The sequence below is a fragment of the Balaenoptera acutorostrata genome, chromosome 10 (genome assembly GCF_949987535.1).
Source record: "Balaenoptera acutorostrata chromosome 10, mBalAcu1.1, whole genome shotgun sequence".
Taxonomy (NCBI): domain Eukaryota; kingdom Metazoa; phylum Chordata; class Mammalia; order Artiodactyla; family Balaenopteridae; genus Balaenoptera; species Balaenoptera acutorostrata.
In genome coordinates this window covers 20,966,371-20,987,850 of record NC_080073.1, presented here as the reverse complement: position 1 = coordinate 20,987,850, position 21,480 = coordinate 20,966,371, and the positions used below count along the sequence as shown (strand labels likewise).

General features: G+C 39.4%; 1 protein-coding gene across 8 annotated transcripts in view; it reads left to right on the top strand.

Moving 5' to 3' along the window:
- Positions 1 to 21,480, top strand: part of MITF (melanocyte inducing transcription factor) — a 226,438-nt gene that overhangs the window by 105,017 nt on the left and 99,941 nt on the right. For 2 of the 8 annotated variants that reach the window (XM_057555306.1, XM_057555305.1), the window contains exon 2: positions 20,163 to 20,247. The exons of the other annotated variants lie outside the window; for them this stretch is intronic. In XM_057555306.1, the coding sequence (XP_057411289.1) occupies positions 20,192 to 20,247 (56 nt within the window). In that variant the 5' untranslated portion in view covers positions 20,163 to 20,191. The remainder of the gene's footprint in view (positions 1 to 20,162; positions 20,248 to 21,480) is intronic. 8 annotated transcript variants of the gene reach the window in all.

Here is a 21,480-nt window from a genome sequence, read left to right as displayed (position 1 = left end):
ACTAAAGGGACTGTGCCTGTGGCATTAGTAATTGATGATCCTTAATGTTGATTGAAGTTTCTTTCACATATGACACGTTTCGGATGGAGAGAAAGGTCTGATTTGTAACTTACACTTCTCTAGTTTATGTATGCCTCAAAGACTGCTTTGGTTCAGTTTCTTGAGAATTGATCAGGTTTTCTGAAAGCCATGTGGGACTATTTCCTAACATAAATCTTTGTTTTGTTCTGGTAAGACATGGGTAAATTCTAAGTGCTCCGATTACATTCCATATACCTCACATTCGAGTTTAATGACGCGCTAGCAACATTATCCTCTTGTCAGCCTCGATTCCTCCCTTCTGTCCCCAGCTCATGAACAAATTCTTCTACTTTATTATTCTAGGACAGTTGGGTTTTCTACTACTTTTTTGCATTTTCGATGGCATGAACTCATTTACTAACTGTGCTTTTGCAGGAGAACAAATTTAAAGGTGAAAGGAAGCCTGGTGAATTTCTAACAGTCTGTTGGGTTCAGGGAAGATCATTGGAACACCTTTGTTTTCCTTTCCTGTGCGTATGTGCTTTCAAGTGAGGGGAACGTTGTGATTTTCGTAGCTGGTGTCAGCCTCTGTGGCACAGGGAAGCAGATATCCTGGCCATCTTTCTGGGAAAGATGACAATGGTTGTGTTTTCTCATGACTTTATTTTTCCAGTGCTGACTATATGGCAGTGTCATTCTGGCAAATATTGGCTGGCCATGGAACATTTTTAAGTACAAGGGTTTCATGAATATTCTGTCTATTACCATGGCTGAGGAATCAAAACAAAATACTCTGCACACATTTCCTTGAGCATTCATGGATGGGTTCCAGTGTATTACTTTTATGTTAGCTCCTAGACTGCGTGAAGAATCTAAAATAAAATATTACTGAAAACACAGTGATTAAGAAGAATTGGGTATAATATTTTGTACCATTTTCCTTTTCTACGTAGTTATGCCGTGAATGGTGACATAGATGAACTGGGTGCAGAAAGGCTTTGCAAGAATTTATGTCTTTAGACTCTTGTTATGGACATGATAGTATTGACAATAGCATGTACTGTCTGTCTAGCTCTTGATAATCTCTATTCTCACATAAGAGAAGAGCAGACACTGATGATATTAAAAAATACCCGCCTCCCCGATATCCCAACGATTGTCATAATTTGTTTTCCCCCTACTCTAGAGTGTGCTTCTAACATATTTATGTGATTAACGAGAATAAGTAATTGCGTGTGAGTGTACAAGGAGTTTACAAGGAGAGTATTTTACTGGTGGCTTTTTGCACTGGGGCTTTATTTGGACAAGGACCCTTCTACGGTGCCTCTTGGGTCTAAGAATGTGGCAGGTTGGCCCAAACATGAATCAGGGAGTTCTTTTCTGGTGCAGTTTGGAGGAGTTCTTTTGGGGAAGCCATTTAGCATCAGGCCAGGGTGAAAATGATGGCGGTGATGATGAAGTTGTTAATAATAATGGCTACACTGTATTCAGTGCTCACACATATTCAGTGTGTCAAGTGGGTATCATGCATTATTCCATGGATTGTCTTAAAACAGCTTGTGAAGTTGGGGCTCTTCTTGTCCCCATTTTACAGACAAGGAAACAGGCTTAGAAGGGTTTAATTTTCCCCTGGCTGTATAGCTAATGAGGGGGGGGAAGAACTTGGATTTGAACTCAGTTCTTTCCTTCCTTCCTTCTTTCCTGTCTCTCTCTTCCTCCTTCCCTCCTTCCCTCCCTCCCTCTTTCTTTCTTTCTTTCTCATTGCAGGGGACTTAATAGGCACATCTTGTTTTATTGCGCTTCGATTTATTGCATTTTGCAGATATTGCCTTTCTTACAAATTGAAGGTTTGTGGCAAACCTGCATCGAGCAAGTCTATCAGCACCATTTTTCCAATAGCATTTGCTCACTTTGTGTCTATATGTCACATTTGGTATTTCTTGTAATATTTGAACTTTTTCATTATTTGTATATTTGTTATGGTGGTCTGTGATCAGTGATCTTTGATGTTACTATTGCAAAAAGATTACAACTTACTGAAGATTCAGATGATGGCTAGCATTTTTTAGCAATAAAAAATTTTATAATTAAGGTGTATTTTTTTTTAGACATAGTACTATTGTGCACTTAATAGACTACAGTATAGTGTAAACATAACTTCAATATGCAGTGGGAAACCAAAAAATTCATGTGATGGTCTGGAACCAAACCCACAATATCTCTGAGGTCTGCCGGTGTTTATATGTTTTTTTATTGGTTTATAACATGTAAGTTTCATATGTACAATATTATATTTCGGTTTCTGTATACACTGCAGTGTGCTCACCACCAAAAGTTTAGTTTCCATCTGTCACCATACTGCTGACCCCCTTTACCCATTTTGTTTTCCCCCACGCCCTTCCCCTCTGGTAAACACTGCTCTGGTCTCTGTATCTATATGTTTGTTTTTGTTTGATTTGGTTTGTTCATGTTAAAAAATTTTCACATATGAGTGAAATCATATGGTATTTGTCTTTCTCTGTTTGACTTATTTTACTTAGCATAATATCCATAATATCCATCCATGTGGTTGAAAATGGCAAGATTTCATATCTTGTTATGGATAAATAGTATTCCATTGCACATATATGTAGTACAAGACGTGAACCCAGTTCTTTCTGACCCCAGAGCCTGGACTCATACCTCATTCTCACCACATCCTTCCTAGAAATAGGAAACTCTTGTCTGGAATATTTTAGTGATCTGCTACCTAATTCCCTGCTTCCCTCCTCTTTCCTCTTTAGACCTTTGTCCTCCCACCAGCTTTCTGAAACATGCACCTCTTCATTGAAGTCCCCCTTCCTTCCTTCTTTTCCTCATGCGTTCTCTGTCTTCAGGACTTCCGTACCCTGAGCTTTCTCCTTTGAGTTCTCACAATACTTCGCTCCTCTCTTCATCAAAACCCTTTGCAGCTAATAGTCAGCTAGTTAAGTATTCCAGGGTTTCCTAGGCTGTGGCTGCAAGCATTCAGTTTTGTGTGTCTGTGCCTGTGTGAATTTTTTCTGGACGCAGTCCGTAGTTTTCATATGAGTCTCAGAAAAGTATTTGACCAAAAAGGTTAAGGTATTATTATTTATAGGATTCTCTGCCCTTCTCCAAGTAATGAGCACCTAGAGGGGAGGAGCATATCTCATTCCAATTTATTTCCTTAGATGGCTATAATAATATAATATTTTTTGAGTAAATAATGAATAAATGTCTCTATAAGTAGAGCCATGGGGATAGCCTGTGGGTTAAGAACACAGGCTCTAGAACCAGACTGTGCCTTGGATTGAATTCCTTCTCTGCAAACTCTTCAGCAAGTGACGCAGTCTCTCAGACCCTCACTCTTCTCGTTGGTAAAAGGGACATCATAATAGTGTTTAAGTTAGAAGGTTGTTATTGAGGAATAAATCAAGGTATGGTATGTAAAATGCTTAGCACAGGAGTGCGTAGCAAACCTCCCATAATTAGCTGCTATTATTATTAGTAAGAACTTTTGAAAGAGGCTGGAGGATGAGAGTCTCATGATTTTTCTAGTTACTATCATGGAGATATTACAAAAAGATTTATCGTGCCGCTTTGAGTTTTCAAAGCTTAAAACCAACGTGTTTTCTCTAGCCAAGGTGGCAGGTGCAGCTCGGAGACGTCCCTGAAAAGTTGTTCTTGGACATTTCCTTTCCCTGTGGCCTCGACCCTGGCCGTGTAGTGGCTCAGTCTTCATAGATGGATACCCTGAAATGCCAGCTAATGGAAATTTTGTGATATGGTCACTCTGCCCCCGAGGATTTGGACATATGCTTTTTGTGTTTAAATCAACAGAAAAAAAGTGCAGCTGTAGCCACCCTTCTGCATAATCGTTGAAGTAGCCCTTTTCCTTGCATGTTGTTGGAGCCCCTGAGTGCCAGGCCTGTCACTTACTGTCCCCTCTGTGCATCGCAGGTGAGTCCAGTAGGTCAGATGAAAGGCAGAGGCCGGCAGGGCATAATCACTTGTTTACGTAGCACTGATGAATAGCTGTACACAGATCAAGGCATACATGTTATTTATAGTAGTGCAGCCATAGGGTCACATTGGCAAGAAGCAGCCTCTAGAAAAGTGCTTTAGTTGGATAGTTATGAACTCTGGCTCATTACTGTGCACTAAATATAGAAAAGGGAGTTTGAAATCTCTTTACGGAAAATGTATTGTGAGCTGGGTTCATTGACATAAGGGGAAAAATTGTTGACTCCTATTTTCCCAGAGCTTTTTACGAGCGTATACCGTTTCTTTTCATCACTGGTAAGTGTATGACCTTTAGTAAGTCGTTTGCAAGTACTCTTTAAAAAAAAAAGGTCTTTAAAAAGTATAGCAGCTTTAATCACCATCATCAAAAACTGGAGACAGCCCAAATGTCCTTCCACTGGTGAAAGGATAAGTCAGCCATGGTTCGTCTATACAATGGAATATTAATTTGCAAATAGGTACCGATACCTGCTGCAACATGGATTGATCTCAAATATACTTGCTAAGGGAAAGGAGCCAGACTCAAAAGTCTCTGTATTAAATGATCCCATTTATATGACATTCTGGAAAAGACAAAACTATAGGAATCGAAATATAGGTGGTTTCTGGGGGATGGGGTTGGGTGATGTTTTGACTCCCCAGGGGCAGCCTAAGGAGTGTTCGAAATGATGGAACTGTTCTGTATCTTGATTCTGGTGGTGGTTACATGAATTTATGCATTTCAAAACCTCTAGAACTGTACAGCAAAAAGGTGAATTTTAATGTTATATAAATTAAGAAAAAATTTTTTAAAAAAGAATGACAGCGTGTACCCAACACACTGAGAGAGAAATGTGGACTTGCTTTGAAAGGGGCAATGCATGTCATTAAAATCCCATAAGTATCTTTTGATTAGCTACTAGAAGTCAGTAGCTTTATAGGAAATCAGAAAAGAAAGTACTGGTCTATATGCTCAGTGGCGTAACAGTCAACTTTGGTAAACATGCACAAAAAAATAAAAGGGAATGTTATATTTGTATTATGGAAATTTAGACAGAGGAGAAAAAGGCATCTAGCTGGGATCATGGATGATTTTTGTTAAAGTGAGGAAGGTTTGTCAAGGTATTAATATAATCTTGAAGAATGGGTCGATTCTTAAAATGTTTTTAAGTAAACTTTTAATCAAAGTATAACATTCCTACAGAAAAGTATACGCATCTTATGTGTACTGCCTGATGAATTTTCATGAAGTAATCCAGTCTATGAGACAGACTATTACTAGCATCCTTGCCCCTTCTGCTTGTCAACCCTTCCTCAGGTATAATCACCATCCTGACTTCTAACATAGATTAATGCTGTCTGGGTGTTATTTAACTTTATACAAATGGAACAATACAGCCTGTACTCCCATGTCTGGATTCCTTTGCCAACATTATGTATGTGAGATTCATCCCTGTTGTCTTATGTGGCAATAGTTTATTCCCATGGAATATTCTGTTGTATGACTATATCACTATCTCTTCTGCTGTTGATGGGCATTTGGTTTGCCTACAGTTTTGCACTGTTATGAGTGGTGCTGTTATGAACATTATTGCTATATGCTTTTTGGTGAACATGCATGTACATTTCTGTTTGCTATGTGCCAAGGAGTGGAATTATTGGGTTATAAAGTATGCATATGTCCAGCTTTGGTGAATACTACAAACCGTTTCCCAAGTCTTTGTACCAATTTACACCCACAGCAGCAGCATCTGAGTGTTCCAGTGGCCCCATTCCTCGCCAACATTTAGTAACGCACCTCTATTTCATTTTACTGAAGAATGTGTAGGATCTTGGTAGAAAGGGATGGTGAGTGCATGACGGGTATTCCAGGCAAGAGGAACGGTTTAATCAACAGCATACACCTGGGGTTAGAGAATGAGTGCAGTAGTTCCCTGTTATCCACAGATTTAGTTATCCATAGTCCACCACCATCCAAAAATATTAAATGGAAAATTCCAGAAATAAACAATTCAGAAGTTTTCAGTTGCACACCATTCTGCGTAGTGTGATGAAATCTCGTGCTGTCCTATGCCGTCCTGCCCCAGACGTGAATCATCCCTTTGTCCAGCATATCCAGTCTGTTAGTAACTTAGTAGCCATCTGGGTTATCAGATTGACTGTCGTGTTCAAGTAGCCCTTATTTTACTTACTGAGGGCCCCAGAGTGCAAGAATAGTGATGCGGGTGATTCAGATATTCTCTTACTGTGCATAATTTATAAATTGAACTTTATCCTAGATATGTATGCATAGGAAAAAGCATAATATATATAGAGTTCAGAACTACTCATCCATTAGGGGTCTTGGAAAGTATCTTCCGTGGATAAGAGGTGGGGGACTACTGTATGTTGTTTGTAATGGTTGCACTAGTTACAATCGTTAAGACTAGAAAGATAAGTTGGCCTTGATTGTCAGTCTAAATAAGGCATTTGAAATTCATTCATTCTGTGTTGATAAACCATTAATTTTATTAAAGTAGTAGCATGAAAAATGAAATACTGCCATTTGCAGTAACATGGATGAACCTAGAGATCATCATACTAAGTGAAGTAAGTCAGACAATGGCAAATATCATATGATATCGCTTATATGTGGAATCTAAAAAAAGGTACAAATGAACTTATTTACAAACCAGAAATAGAGTTACAGATGTAGAAAACAAACTTATGGTTACCAGAGGGAAAAGTGGGGGAAGGGATAAATTGGGAGATTGGGATTGACATATACACACTACTATATATAAAATAGATAACTAATACGGACCCACTGTATAGCACAGGGAACTCTTCTCAATACTCTGTAATGACCTATAGGGGAAAAGAATCTAAAAAAGTGAATATATGTATATGTATACCTGATTCACGTTGCTGTATAGCAGAAACTAACACAGCATTGTAAATCAACTATACTCCAATAAAAATAGAAAAAAGAAATAAAGTAGTAGCATGAAAGCAGCAAAGCCATGCTTTAGGAAGAGTTATCTAGTAGTAAGTGTAGGATGTATTGCAGGGAGTGGGGAGGGCAACTTAGCAGTCCAGGCCAGAGCTGGATCATGGCAGAATAACTGTGAGGGCAGAGGAGATGCAGTGTGGTGTTGACAGGTAACATATGATAAGTGACCAGACAGTGGAGGGTTAAGGGCAAAGGAGAGTGAGAGATACCTCTGACCTGATGGTATCTTAGCCAGATAGGTCAAAATTATCCTTAATGAGTGGACTATACTTGTTATCTCTATATCTTCACTTTCCTTACACTCCTTTTTAATCCTTCATTAAAAATGTGAAATATACACATAGAAGAGCACCTAAAACCTATCAGTTAAGTGAAGAACAATAAGATGAATAACCATGTCCCCACTATTCATCCTGAGATATAAAACACTCTAGAAGCCTCACCTTTGATTACATCCTCCTCTCTACCCTGCCCCCAACTGAGTTCACCACCACCCTGAATTTTATGCTAATCACTCCCTTGCTTTTCAGTGTTGCTATCTGTGACTGCATGTCTAAACTAGACTTTGAACTATAAACAGTGGAGCCATATGGCAGTATTCTATGTGACTTGCCTTTTTCAACATTGTTTTTGATTCAAAAAATGTAGAGGCATATAGCTGTAGTTTATTCATTTTCACTGTTGTGTACTTAATCCATTGTGTCCATAATCTTCAATTTATTGATCTATTCCTCCTTAATCCTTACCCTCCGTGCTGTGGCTTTAATCACTCAACATAATTTTTACACGTTGACAAAATACTGTGGCATATGTAACTCAAGTATGTCAGTGTACTGTGTCCCACTGACTTTAAAAGCTGTCTGATAGGCACACTGAAGTTTTTGCTTATTTATTTAACACTTACAATGAGTTAGAACTACTCTGTCTCCTGTATGGGAGAGCTGCTTACTTTAAAATAGAGTTTCTCACATGCAGCACTATTAAACATTTGGGGCTGGATAGTCTTTATTGTGAGGGGCGTGCTAGGCCTTGTAAGGTGTTTCACAGCACCCTGGTCTCTGCCTCTAGATGCCGATAGCACCTGTCTCCCCATCTGTAACAACCAAAAGTGGCTCCAGAGATTGTCACATGTCCCCTGAGGACAAAACTGTGCCGTTTGAGAACCACGATTTTAAAGGATTAGGATTCAATGAAAAGGCATTGAGTTACCATGACTGACAGGAGAGAATCATCAGTGTAACCTTCCTCTTACTTCCCTGCTGCCCCATCCTGGCTCCAGGTTAGAGGTATATTCTTGTCTTTGGGCAGTGGACCTTCCCTGGTCCTGGAGATCAGCCATTTCCTCTTGCAAGTGCCTTGGCAGTTTCACTCCATGCTGGTGACTGTTTTCTATATTCTCTCTATATCTGCCACTGTCTTTGCTCTGATCCCACCTGCCCTAGAGGTAGTCTTTACTTTATGGGTCTGATGAGAGAATCATGCTTATTGCATTTATAAATTGCTTCCATTCCTCCCAAAGCAAAGGAAAAGAAATATTTTTTGAAATTGTCAGTTTAAAAAACTATAATAAATACATGTTAAACCAAAGTTAAAAGTGCCAGTGAACTATAAGATGATCATATTTCAAACGTTTTTACAGCATTATTGATAGTTTGATATTAATTTGGGTTTAGGAGTTATGGAACATATGCAGAGTGGTAAAATGATGGGACCTTTTGATCTTTAAAATGAAAACTTTGATCTTCAAAATTTAAATTAAAATATATTTAAGTGGTAGATGGCTCTCCTATAACTTTTTGTGTGGGTTTTTTTCATGTCCAGCACAAACCTGTATGTGAATCCCAAAGCATTATAAAGTTGGCTCCATCTAGTGTATAAAAATATTATACAGCTAGGGAAAAAAAAAAAAACCCAACAACTCTACTGGGACTCTCTTCTGGTACTTTATTATGAAATTAGAAAAAAGGCAAACCAAAACAAAACTGGGCTATAAGCTATATTTGTGCCCCAGGAGATAACACAGGCAGAAGTGACCTTCACAGCGTGAGAGGAGAGGTCATTATATATTGAAATACAGCATGCCTAACATTTTGTTCTAACAGCCTTGCCTTTTTTTTTTTTTCTGGACGGAGGTCTTGTTTACAGGCACTATCAACAATCGTGGCGTCACTTCCATTGTGATATTCTCGGTCCTACTGGCCTGGCCCCTAGTTTTCCTGTATGGAATCATATCTGTCAGTCATGTTCACTTTCCACAGTTAGGAAGTGATTAGGGCTAGGCCCACATACTATGATTTCAGAGCCCTAGATGATTTTCTTTATCAGACTGGAATTCTTTGTAGCTGTTCGCTTCTCACTGCAATAGAGTAGCCACTATTTCTGGGCTGTGTTTAATCTTGTTTCTACTGAAGGATTCTGGTACATTCTTCATTTCTCTCAATCAGGGTTCCCAAATTTGAGCCATGCTCATACTAACTTCATGACCTTTGCCCCCATATTCCATATGGAGGCTTAAATAAATTAAAAATATATATTTAAAGGAAATGCTATAATAAATGGCAACAACAGATGGATGTATGTGTAAAATAAATATAATGAAATTGGAAGAAAACTGTTAGATCCTGACTAGATGTGTGGTCTAGAAGGGCCTGAGTATGAGATCTGAGCTGCTTTTGTTACAAGAGGCAAGTGTTTCGAGATTGAAGACACATTAGCATCAAAAAGACACTTTTCCTGGGATGAAAAATCGGAAAGGACCTTTCTCACTGTGTAATTCCATGGTCATTGAACGTGGAGTCTGTGTGTCTCCATTTGAGACCATCCTGTATCCCACACTTTGAGAAACTTTGCTCACGATTTACCATCTTTGCCAAAGGAAGTTTGTCATGCTACCCCAATCTCCAAAGGCCTTGTTTCCCATCGAAAGCCTTTTGGAGTAATTCCTTCTTTTCTGAGTACTTCCTTACTTCTCCCATTAAAAAGTAGAAATTGTGCTGATATTTCACATTTTCTCCCTTTTTTTTCCAACTAGATTAAGTTATCTGAGAACAAACATTGTGCGTTTCTTTACGTTTCTAGTGAATGCCATTAATTTAACTCATGCTTGGTATAAATGTTCAGGGAAGCCTGCTTCATTCCTGTTTTTGTTTTCTTGTAAAGGTAGATTACAGTCAGAAGTGACCAGAAAAAGCACCATGGTCAATTCATTAATCATTTAACCCATTGACAAATAGTTACTGGGTTCTTTCTCTGGGTCTGGAATTGTGCCTGGTTAAAGAATGAAGAGGTGAACTAAACAGACATGGTTTATGCCTCCATGGAATTCAGACTCTAGTGTGGGGTGTGGGGAACAGACCACTAAAGAGTCAGCTCCAGTGCAAGGTTCTAATTTTAGAATTAGTTTGCTTCTGTGATTGTTGAGTGGCTCACAGAAACTTGGCACAGAGAACCCTAGCGAGAGGCGTGTGGGCTCTGGAGTTTCAAACCGCAGATCTGCAGCTCATCAACATCTTGACTCTAGGCAAGTTACCTCACTCCTTGTCCCTGTTTCTTTATTTAAATAAAAAGAGATTAAATAAAGGTACAGTTATCAGTGTGATGATATGATGAATTCTCTGTCTTCTCTCTTCCCCCCTCTTTTTTTTTTTTTTAAAGAGGCAGAGACACAATCTCATTTTTTCAGATTTTCAAATTCCCTGCCTGGCACACTAGGAAATGAAAACACACTGATCCTTAATCCAGTATTAGAAAGCAGATGTCCGTATTAATGGGAATATCACTGTGGATGGCGCTTAAAGATGGCAAATTCATGCAACTTCCAGATTGACTGTTTAAATTAATAAATGATTTGAGCATTCAGAGTTACTCCAAAACATTTCTGTCTTCAGAGTCTAAGGGCTATGGTATATCATTGATGGTACCTCAAGCATGTTGAGTAGTGCCTGGGAAGTAGTAGGTGCTCAATAAATATTTGTTGAATGAATGAGTTTTAATAAAAATCTTTCTATTTTTCTATCTTTTACTCATGATTTTGTCCGTATGTTTTATTTTATTTTATTTTTTTTTATAAATATGATTTATATTTTCTAAAACATAAAACAAATTGTCCGTATGTTTTAAAAATGAGCCAGCATTGTTTGATATGAGGAGCTTAATAAGCTTGAATGGGAGTGGTGGTGATTCTCTGCAGCTCCATCACCAGCCTCATCTGTAATAGCTGGCAGGTAATAAATACTTAGTAAATGTCAAAGCGAGAATTAGGTAGTTTTGTTAGGCACTATTTTTTTTTTTAAGGACATATAGCTTAAGTTTTTCAAGCAAAGATTTCATTTTTATGTCACTGCATAGCAGTATTACTTGAAATTACAGAGGCTATTAATTTAAAATATTGGTTATTTTAACATTTTACTATCAACATAAATATACGCTTTGATTATAGGACTCCCTAGCGTGTAAATTAGATTCAGAATGCTAATGTGTATCAAGTTTATGAAGATTGATTAGATTTAATCAACAGACAGGAAGGATTTCTGTGCAAATATTATTTTTCTCATTTCAAATCCTATTTGCTCAGCATAACTGAAACAGGATGTCATTAATATAAGAGTGAGTATTGAGATGCTTTAGAAGTTTGGGAAACTTGATTATTGACATAAATTTAACCTATGGTGATCTTTTGAACACAGAGAGGTTTGATTTGTTATACTTTTGCTTATTTTTTTAAAATTATTTATTTATTTATTTATTTATGGCTGTGTTGGGTCTTTGTTTCTGTGCGAGGGCTTTCTCTAGTTGCGGCAAGCGGGGGCCACTCTTCATCGCGGTGCGCGGGCCGCTCACCATCGCGGCCTCTCTTTTGTTGCGGAGCACAGGCTCCAGATGCGCAGGCTCAGCAATTGTGGCTCACGGGCCCAGTTGCTCCGTGGCATGTGGGATCTTCCCAGACCAGGGCTCGAACCCGTGTCCCCTGCATTGGCAGGCAGACTCTCAACCACTGCGCCACCAGGGAAGCCCCTACTTTTGCTTATTTAAATACATTATTTCCTGCTTGACTTCTGCGTATGTTTATATAGTAAAAATACAAATTAAAAACATAACTGACACATCGAGTCAGAGCTGAAGGTTCCCTGGGCTAGCAATTTTGTCTGTAGCTAAGACAGTCATTGAAAAAGCATTGATAGTTGTCCACTATCAGAAGTTTCAGATCGCCATCAACATCTTAGTTTTTAGTTCTTCACTATGAATGAATATGTTATTCACAAGTATCTCTAGACCTTTCCTGAGCTTACATTTATTTTCACACTGCATAACCTCTTCAAATACCATGTTTCAAAAGCATTTTCATTTTTGTCTCCTAATAATAACTTTTATTTGTCCTACAACTTGAAGTTCTTTGAGACTCTAAGGGCTGACTTTCCATGCCCTACAGGGTTCTGAAAGTGTCCTTTTTCCTTGCATAACATTGATTGAGTGCTGTTTTTTTGCAGATACTGTGCTAGGTACTTTTCATACCTAACCTCATTTAATCACATAACCTGTTAAATAGGTAATATAAATATCTCCATTTTACAGATGCAGATCTTGAGACTCAGAAGTGAAATGAGTTGCTCAAGGTAAAGCTATGAGGTGAACACAGTGCATGGGGTATGTGTGTGTCTACAGTACACCACCACACTATGCTGTCTCCAGTTGAAAAACGGTGCTAAGTTTACGTCTGTAAGAGAGACTTACCAGTTGTTTACTTATGTATGAAATAGTGGACCTCTCAGAGGTTTTCTGCTCACAGGCCAAAGCCACTGCCCTGGATTCTTACCACATGCTGTACAAATGAGAGCTTTCACACCTGACACACTCTCGTACCACCTTCCACCATAGCATTGTGATTTTCCATGAGAAACAGTCTGTCTCTACCTTCAGCTCAGTTTTTGGAATACAAATATGGGATTTACATGAATGGAATAGAAAGTCTAACTGACAAAGTACCCTTCTTCTTTATTTTCATCCCTTTTCCAGTTCCCCCTTGGACCATAAAGGATTAGGTGGTTCTTGGAGCTGTTGATGCCTTGGTGTCTCAGAGAGGGAAGCTGGGGAAGGATGGATTCACCTGCCTTGTAGCCAGGACCTCAGCTAAGGTGGTCTGTGGAGGCCACTTCTAATAGCTGAATATTGTGTTGCTTTAAAATACTTTAATATCTTGACTCTTGCTTGGAAGAAGAACGAAACTGATGTCTTTGTTGATGACGATGGGGTTGCACTCTCCTGCTTATGTCCTCAACACTGTTAGGAGGATGGCAGACACACCCTATGTGCTTATTTGCTCTTCAGGCTTTAATTACTTTAAAAAAAGAGTTACAACAGTAAGAGACAAGTCCACATTTTTCTTTTTAAATAAGTTAAAAGTCCTGAAGGCGAAGATTTCACTTCTTATAATAAAGTCCTAGTGTGAATAACTTTGTGCCCCCCCCATGGCAACAGCCTTATCTTTTCCTATTTATTTACCTAGATAAGGAAAGTAATTGCATTTTTACTAAATTTCTCATTTGAGGAAATGCCATCAAAGTGGCATAATCTCAAATCAGTGTTTCCCTCCTCAAGTTTGTGTTGTCTCACAAACTTGGCTTATTTTGTAGATTGTGGTCTGCTTATTGCAAATACCCCGCTGCCATTTATAGAGAACAAAAAGATAGCTCCTGAATCGCCTTTAATGCAGAGCAAGTATTTCTTTTGAAGTGAACTCTAACAGATAATATCTGAGAGCTCAAGGTAAGGAACTAATCTCTTGTATTGATTATTTATGAAAGACCAAGCTATTATTTCATCTATTTCTCCCTTCATTAATTGCTTAAAAATTACTTTGACAGCATTGGAGATGTCTCTTTGTAGATTATATCTGTATTCTCAGGACAGAGTTTTCTAAACAGCTTTAAAAAAACATTATTTTTTTCTTCTGGATATTTGTATAAGCATCTAATATTTCTTTCATAATGTTGACATGAGCCTAGATTAAGTTTACCTGGGGTCATCCTGGTCTTGTCTGCATTTTCCTTTTCAACCTTAAAGGGCTTCTTTGTGAGCCAGGTACGGTGAGCAGTCTTTCAGAAGATGCTGTACCATGGTTGTTACAGGGAGATCTGTTCCTGGTAGTAGAAAAGAAAAAAAAGAAACAGGATGAAAGAGATAAACGTTATTGAGTGGTACTGAACACTTATTTCTGCAGGTAAGTAGTCATTAAAAATTTCCCTCAGTCATGCTGTAAGGGGTTCAAATTAGAACTGCTGGGCTGCCAGTTCCTTGTAACTTTGTATCCTAATACTTTATCCATGAAAGTGAGTTGTGTTCAGCAGCTAAAAGCTTCCAAGCAAAAAGTATACAATTGTGAGTCCCACTTACACCTACTGACTTCCTAATTAATTAAATGCCATCATCAAATTATATTTCATAGCTCCTTCATTACCTGATCTTTTTCATTTTGTCACTCATCCATCCATTGTTCCATCCATTTATCCATCCATCCATCCACCCACCACCCATCCATCCATCTAGCAAAAATTTATTGAGCACTTACTTTATCCCAGGCACTGAGAATGAAATAAAAACAAAGAAAGAACCCTGCCCTCAAGGATGAAAGACAAACAAATAAAATGATTAGAAGTTGGAGTAAGTGCTATAAAAGAAAGGAAAAACATTTACTGGGAGAGTAAATAGCAGAAGTGGGTGTTCCTGCTTTAGCTAGGATAGGGGGCAGGGGAAGCCCTCCCTAGGGAAGAAACAGAAAACCTGTGAGACGTCATCTGAAAGGTGAGAAGGAGCCGCCCTGGGAAGGAGCTCCTGGAGCAGCCGTTCTGTCCTTCCTCCTCACTCTTCCCATGGGCCTGTGTGCGTGAGTGCGGGGTTTCTCTGGGGTGAGCCCCAGAGAAGCAGAGCCTCTTGCATCTTCCTGTTTATCTTCCCCACAGCACTTGAGAGATGTCTCTCAAATGCTGGGTGCGTCAATAAATGTTTGAGTAGAAGGGCCTTTCGGTGGCATCTTTTTTCCAGAGCGTGAACGCGATGGCATGTGGGGAAAAGAGGGGATGTGTTTGTTACTCTGGAGAGTAGTTTGTGAGTTTTGTAATCACTTTCATGATACTCGTTAATCAAGGCTTTCACTCAACAGTCAAAGCATATCCATTGAAACTCCAAGTGAACACTTTAATATATCGAACTATTCAAGTAAGACTTCTTTATTCAACAAATAAAGGGAACTTACATTCTTGGGTGTTTTTCTGTCACTCTTGGAGAGGTAATTTACATAGAATATATTATATATAATTATGTATATTATAATATGTTATATAATGGTGGTTCCCAGGGCTTACTTCACATTAGTCTTTTATGAGAATCTTTTTAAAAATATGGAATTCAAAAAAAAAAAAATATGGAATTCAAAACCATGCCTTTGGAGAGTCTCAATCATTTGTTTGGGGAAAGATTCTTGACATTTGTATTTTTAAATGCTCCTGAGTTGATTTTAAGGAGATGGAGTGGGGAGAAATGTCCCCAGGTGCTTCTGATAGGAATACAGGTTTGGGAACCATTGACTGGGATCACAATAAAACATGATGGGTAGGTGCTTCCTAAATTGTATGTAGGGGGTAGTTCATGCGTCAGTATAGTGCTTGGCATGTATTAAGTCCTCAAATGTTAACTATTGTGAGGGTGGTGAGAAGAAGTAGTTTATTGAAAAGAGCAATACCTATCAGAAGGAAAGATATAAGAAAATGATGTGCTTTGGGGGCAATAAAACATTTGATACCCAAATAAAACAAGAAGAATTCTGACTGTGATAAAAGAGTGGTTCTACTTTTCCTCAGCTGAGTTTTGGACAGGATAACAAGTAAAACCTCTTATCTCTTCTCTAACATGTTCAACATAGTGATTGAATTTTTCCTTCAAAAAAGATTGAGGCCCAAATTTAGCCAAAAAAAAAAAGAAAACGAAAAAGTTGGCTGTCACTTGGATGTTTGATAGTTTTAAGTTCCATTTTAGTTACGGTTGTCTTTGAAAAAGGTCAGTAAGAATTCTGATGACTCTAGTTGATTTGCTGGAATTTGGGGCAAGGAGTAGTAATTAAGATTTTAATTGTATTGGAGTACAGGTAATATTTTTATTCTGCATTCAGCGTTTTGTGTTAAAAAATAGTATCTTTCTTTTTCCTCTGCTACCAAATCTTAGTTTGTGTTTAAATTTAGGGTTTATGTGTATATATGCATTTATGTATATATGTGTGTGTTTATACATGTGCATTTATATATGTATATGCACTTAGGATACATATCTGAATAGTACAAATGTGAACAAGAGAGTTGCTTACACATTATAGATTAATCCATTTTAAACATATGGACATCAGCCATGGACTATTTTTTTTTTAAGCATCTTTATTGGAGTATAATTGCTTTACAATGGTGTGTTAGTTTCTGCTGTATAACAGAGATAATCAGCTATACACATACATATATCCCCATATCTCCTCCCTCTTGCGTCTTCCTCCCACCCTCCCTATCCCACCCTTCTAGGTGGTCACAAAGCACCCAGCTAATCTCCCTGTGCTATGCGGCTGCTTCCCACTAGCTATCTCTTTTACATTTGGTAGTGTTTATGTGTCCATGCCACTCTTTCACTTCGTCCCAGCTTACCCTTCTCCCTCCCTGTGTCCTCAAGTCCATTCTCTACGTCTGCGTCTTTATTCCTGAACCATGGACTATTTATTCTACTAGGTTCTAGGGATACAATAGTAAACCAAACAGACATGGTTCCTGCCCCTCAGAAGACATTTGTTGAATAATTGCATGACTACTTGAGGGGCAGTATCGTGGAAATGTATGTAATGTTTCATGAATTTTGTAGATGGTGTCAGATGTGTAGGTCAAGCTTTATTCCATTTGCCAGTGGGTATTTCATTGCTGTGTTCGGGGAGATCCCCCAAGAACATTAGCATAATATAGATATTTCTGAAGTACCATGAATAAGTTGAACACGTGCCCCTTAAAGGTAATTTTACTTGGACACTTATGTAAATGGTCAATAGTTAGCCTCCTTGGGGTGGTAGATTGTCCAGGACAAAATGTCAGGCGATGTCATTGGCGGGACACGCCAGGGGAGCATTTGGCACCACATTCTGTCCCTGCTGGAATGGCTGGAATTGATTCCGTTGGTTTCGTGATCAACGTTTGAGAGCCCACGGAGGGTACAGATTTTCCCTGTGTGTAAGCATGTAATAAATCAGGGTTTCAGTTGTAAAACTTCCCCGGGCGCGTTGTAACTTAATGCAGCTTCAAACAGTGTCCAAGGTGGGAGAGAGTCCAGCCTGGTCTTTTAAAAAAATCATCCCTTTGAGGTCCTGATATGGTAATTTCCTACCCTCTCTGTTTTCTTTGATCTTCCAGTTTCTTTATGTTTTTTTTTTCACTCTGTTGCATTTCCATTGGTTCTGTAGATCGGTCAGTGTGCATCCAGAGTAGACAGTGCCAACTACCATCATAATTGTAAGAGCTGTTTGGTAATTGCGGGCTTACTATGCGTCAGACTGTACCATACACGTTACATATATTGTTGCCTTCAGTTTTAACAGTAACCTACAGGATAACCATTTATCGTTTCCCCTTTCTCAAGTGAAGAAACTGGGGCGTGGAAAGTTTAGTAAATTTGCACAAGGTCACAGAATGAGAGTAAGTGGTGGGATTTGAACCTGGGTAAGTTGACACCAGAACCTGTGTTCTTTTTTTTTTTTTTTTTTTTTTTTAACTGAATTAATTAATTAATTAATTTATGGCTGCGTTGGGTCTTCATTGCTGCGTGGAGGCTTTCTGTAGTTGTGGTGAGCGGAGGCTACTCTCCGTTCCCGTGCACAGGCTTCTCACTGCAATTGGCTTCTCTTGTAGTGGAGCATGGGCTCTAGGCGCGTGGGCTTCGGTAGTTGTGGCTCGCAGGTTCTAGAGCACAGGCTCAGTAGTTGTGGCGCACGGGCTTAGTTGCTCTGAGACATGTGGGATCTTCCCGGACCAGGGCTTGAACCTGTGTCCCCTGCATTGGCAGGCAGATTCTTAACCACTGCGCCGCCAGGGAAGTCCAGAACCTGTGTTCTTGATTTTTATGCCAAACTGTGCTAGAGGCAGGAGAAGTGAGGTGTGGAGTAGGTTAGTAAGGGGAAAAGTATAGCATCTTAGTCATCTGTTAACCCTAGTACCCAGCACAATGCCAAGTGTGTAGAAACTCCTCAATAACTATTGTTAATGAATGCAATCATTTGCATCAGGGACGTGGATTCCCCACCCCACCCCCATTCCTTCTGTTTATTGGTCTTTAGCTTTACCAGTAATCTACCCACTTTAATCCACTTCTCTCCACTCTTGTCCCTTCTCCCCTCCCCCATAAAGTGTCATCACCTCCTACCAGGACTATTGCAGTAGCCAGTCTTGCTCCTTCTCTAGGTGGTTCTCGATATAGCAGCCAGAGGGACCTTTCTAAAAACTCAGATCTGAGCCCATCACTTCCCTGCTTACAACCTCTCAATGGTTTCCTGTTCATCTTGGAACAAAATCAGTGACTCTTCTCTGGTCTCCCAGATCCTGATGGTCTGGTCCTAGCCACCGCTTTAGTCTCATAGATGCCATGATTTCCCTTACTCTCTGTCCTCCAGCCACAAAGAATCTTCCTTCTAACTCCCCACTTCAGAATTCTTGCACATGTTGTTACTGCTCAGAAGACTCTTCTCCCGTGCCCCCCTCCACACCCGTAACCCATGACTGCTACCCCCACTCACTTCTATGCCCAGAGGTCCCTGCCTAAGGGAAGCCTTTTCTGACCCTTACATTTTAAGCTTTCCCAGCTCCTTGTAGCATTTACCACATTTCATTATATATTTGGGTGATTATTTAATATGTGTCCCACTAGACTGTAAACTCCAAGAGTTTGCACAGTGCCTGGGACGTAGTAGGTGTTCCATAAATATTTATTCAACAAGAGAAAAAATGAAAAATGAACAAAGAATAAAAAGAGCCAGAAATCGCTTGTCGGAGACTCCTGGCTGGATATTTGCTATTATTAAAGGGAAATTAAAGAAAGATAATTTCATTACATTATGAAATTCAAGTTGGATTATGGCTTATAGAGACTGCATTGTTTTCCAACTATGTACTTCGGAGACAAACTCTTAGGCACAGAGAGGTGAAGTAACTTGCCCAGGGCACACAGCTAGTCCATGTCAGATGTCTTTTTTCTGACCTCTGAATTGTGTGTAGGGAGAAACAGACATATTTTCATAACTGTGCAGAACATCTTTGGTGTGCTGAGTCTGTAGGAGCTGCATCAGTATTTGATAATATTGACGTCATGTCAGAATTTTAAAGCATCTTTTGAGAGCATGTATTATTATTTCGGCACGTTCAGAATTTAATTAGATGACAGTCTAAGAATACACAGATGTATGGCCTAAAGATGTCCTAAAAGATAGTGCCCACAGTTGAAGCAGCTTGTGTTTGACTTCCACCAGGACTGGGCAAGGGTAGCCCTCCATATATTCTTGGGGTCTGAGGGTAAGGAATGTTGTCCAGATCTCTGGCTTGTCAGCAGTAGAGCATGTTCGGTAATCAAGCTCCAGTTCCCAAAATGCCTGTGCATGGATGCAAGGCAGCTAGAGGTGTGTGATGAGCTGATGCCAGAGGTCTCCCCAGTTGAGAAGGGGCACAAGCTGTCCCACAACCCTCCTGGATTCTGTGGCTCTTTTAAGTGTTAGAAATTCACCGGTATGTGAAATTACCTCAGGTTTCACGTTCTCTGTAACGCACAGCCACTGCAAGCCTCCACCGACCGGTACCTGTGCTCGGGAGGGCTAAGTAAGCATCCCAAGGTGCCGTCACCTGGCTGCTGGGTTGGATTTCTGGTGGAGCCTGTGTCCTTGCGAAGCCCCCGTTGCAGGGTGAGGCAGCATTTTTGTCCTGCAGGTACAGTAGGTACTGGATTAAACAGGTCTGCTGTTTCACACAGACACCAGGCACCGCTGTAGCACGAGCTGTGTTTGGATTGGAGTTTCCAGGGCCTTATCAGGAGCCACCCCTAGTGACACAGCCGGTGCCAGAACTAACTTTGACTTTCACTCTTCACCAAGGGCTTGCAGAACACCTTAAAGGAAAAAAGATGGAGGCGCTTAGAGTCCAGATGTTCATGCCTTGTTCCTTTGAAAGCTTATATCTGTAAGTGAAGTTTTATTCTGGAAGTAATCCTGGGACCACTTGACAGGAGTTTTGTTTTTGTTTTCTGTTTTTGCTTTTTAAGGGGAGGACAGAGAAAGGGGCCGTTCTATTCCGAGTTAAAAATACTGGAACTGTTACTCTGTGACTGTGGGTTTAATCGGCTTCAGCTGTAACCTCTGGTAGGTGGCTATGACAAGGATAACGACTAATTTGTGGGAGGAAGGCGGGATTGAAATGCTAGCCCATTAGCTCTGCCTTCTCTTTTGAAATGGAATGTTGGTCTTAAATTAATCATGCCAAAAATGACTGCTTGAAAAATCTGAGTGAGAACAGAGCTTGATTTATGATTACTAGGTAGACTGCAGCCCAGCTTCGTGATGAATAAAAAAGGGTTTTCTTCAGGAAAACGAGCGTGCTTAGTGACATTGGTCAAAATTGCCCCATTGCAAACACTTTGGATTTTTTGCTTTCTCCCCCCCCCCGCCCCCCCCGCCCCCCGCCCCCGCAACTGTGGAGTAGTAACAGTTGCATTAATAAACATCTCGTTTGCATTTCTGCATATTGATTTTTTTTTTTCTCTTTGAGAGGAAAACAAAACATCCAAAATCAGAATCATCTGTCTGGCATAGAAATGTAGAACAAGCTTGAAATTGGCACTTTCAAAGAAATACTAAAATGGAGAAATGCTCAATGGGTCATAGCTCTCCCCTCCCACTCCCCCATTTCCTTCAACATTTACTTTCAATGTTAGGTGATAAGATTTGAAAACAATACTAAAAGCTGTGTCCCTAAGTGAATAAGCATTCAAGCAAATCAACTTAAGCAAAAGCCACCTCTGGAGCTTAATAATTATTTACTGAACGTTCCTGGGTCATGAGAGAGGTTCTGATTAAGTCAGAAAAGCATTATGTTCAGCAGCTTGTGAAGGTGTGTTTAAAGACGGCAAGAATAATGGAAAAATACTAAGTGTAGCAGAACTATTTTGGGAATTTGATTCTGAAAAAAATAAAATTCCCATAAATGTAATTGTGGTAAAAGTTCCTAATGTTCAGTAGGTAAACCTTTAAAAGGTTTTACAGTAGCTTTTAAAATTATTTTTAATTTGCTATTTTTGCTGTATTGTTTGCTTTTGTAGATGTTTTTTCATTGTATGTCATTAAAACAGTTTAATTACTCATTTCTCTAAAATGAAAGAACATTTTATGAACAGAGTATACATAATTGTGTATTTAA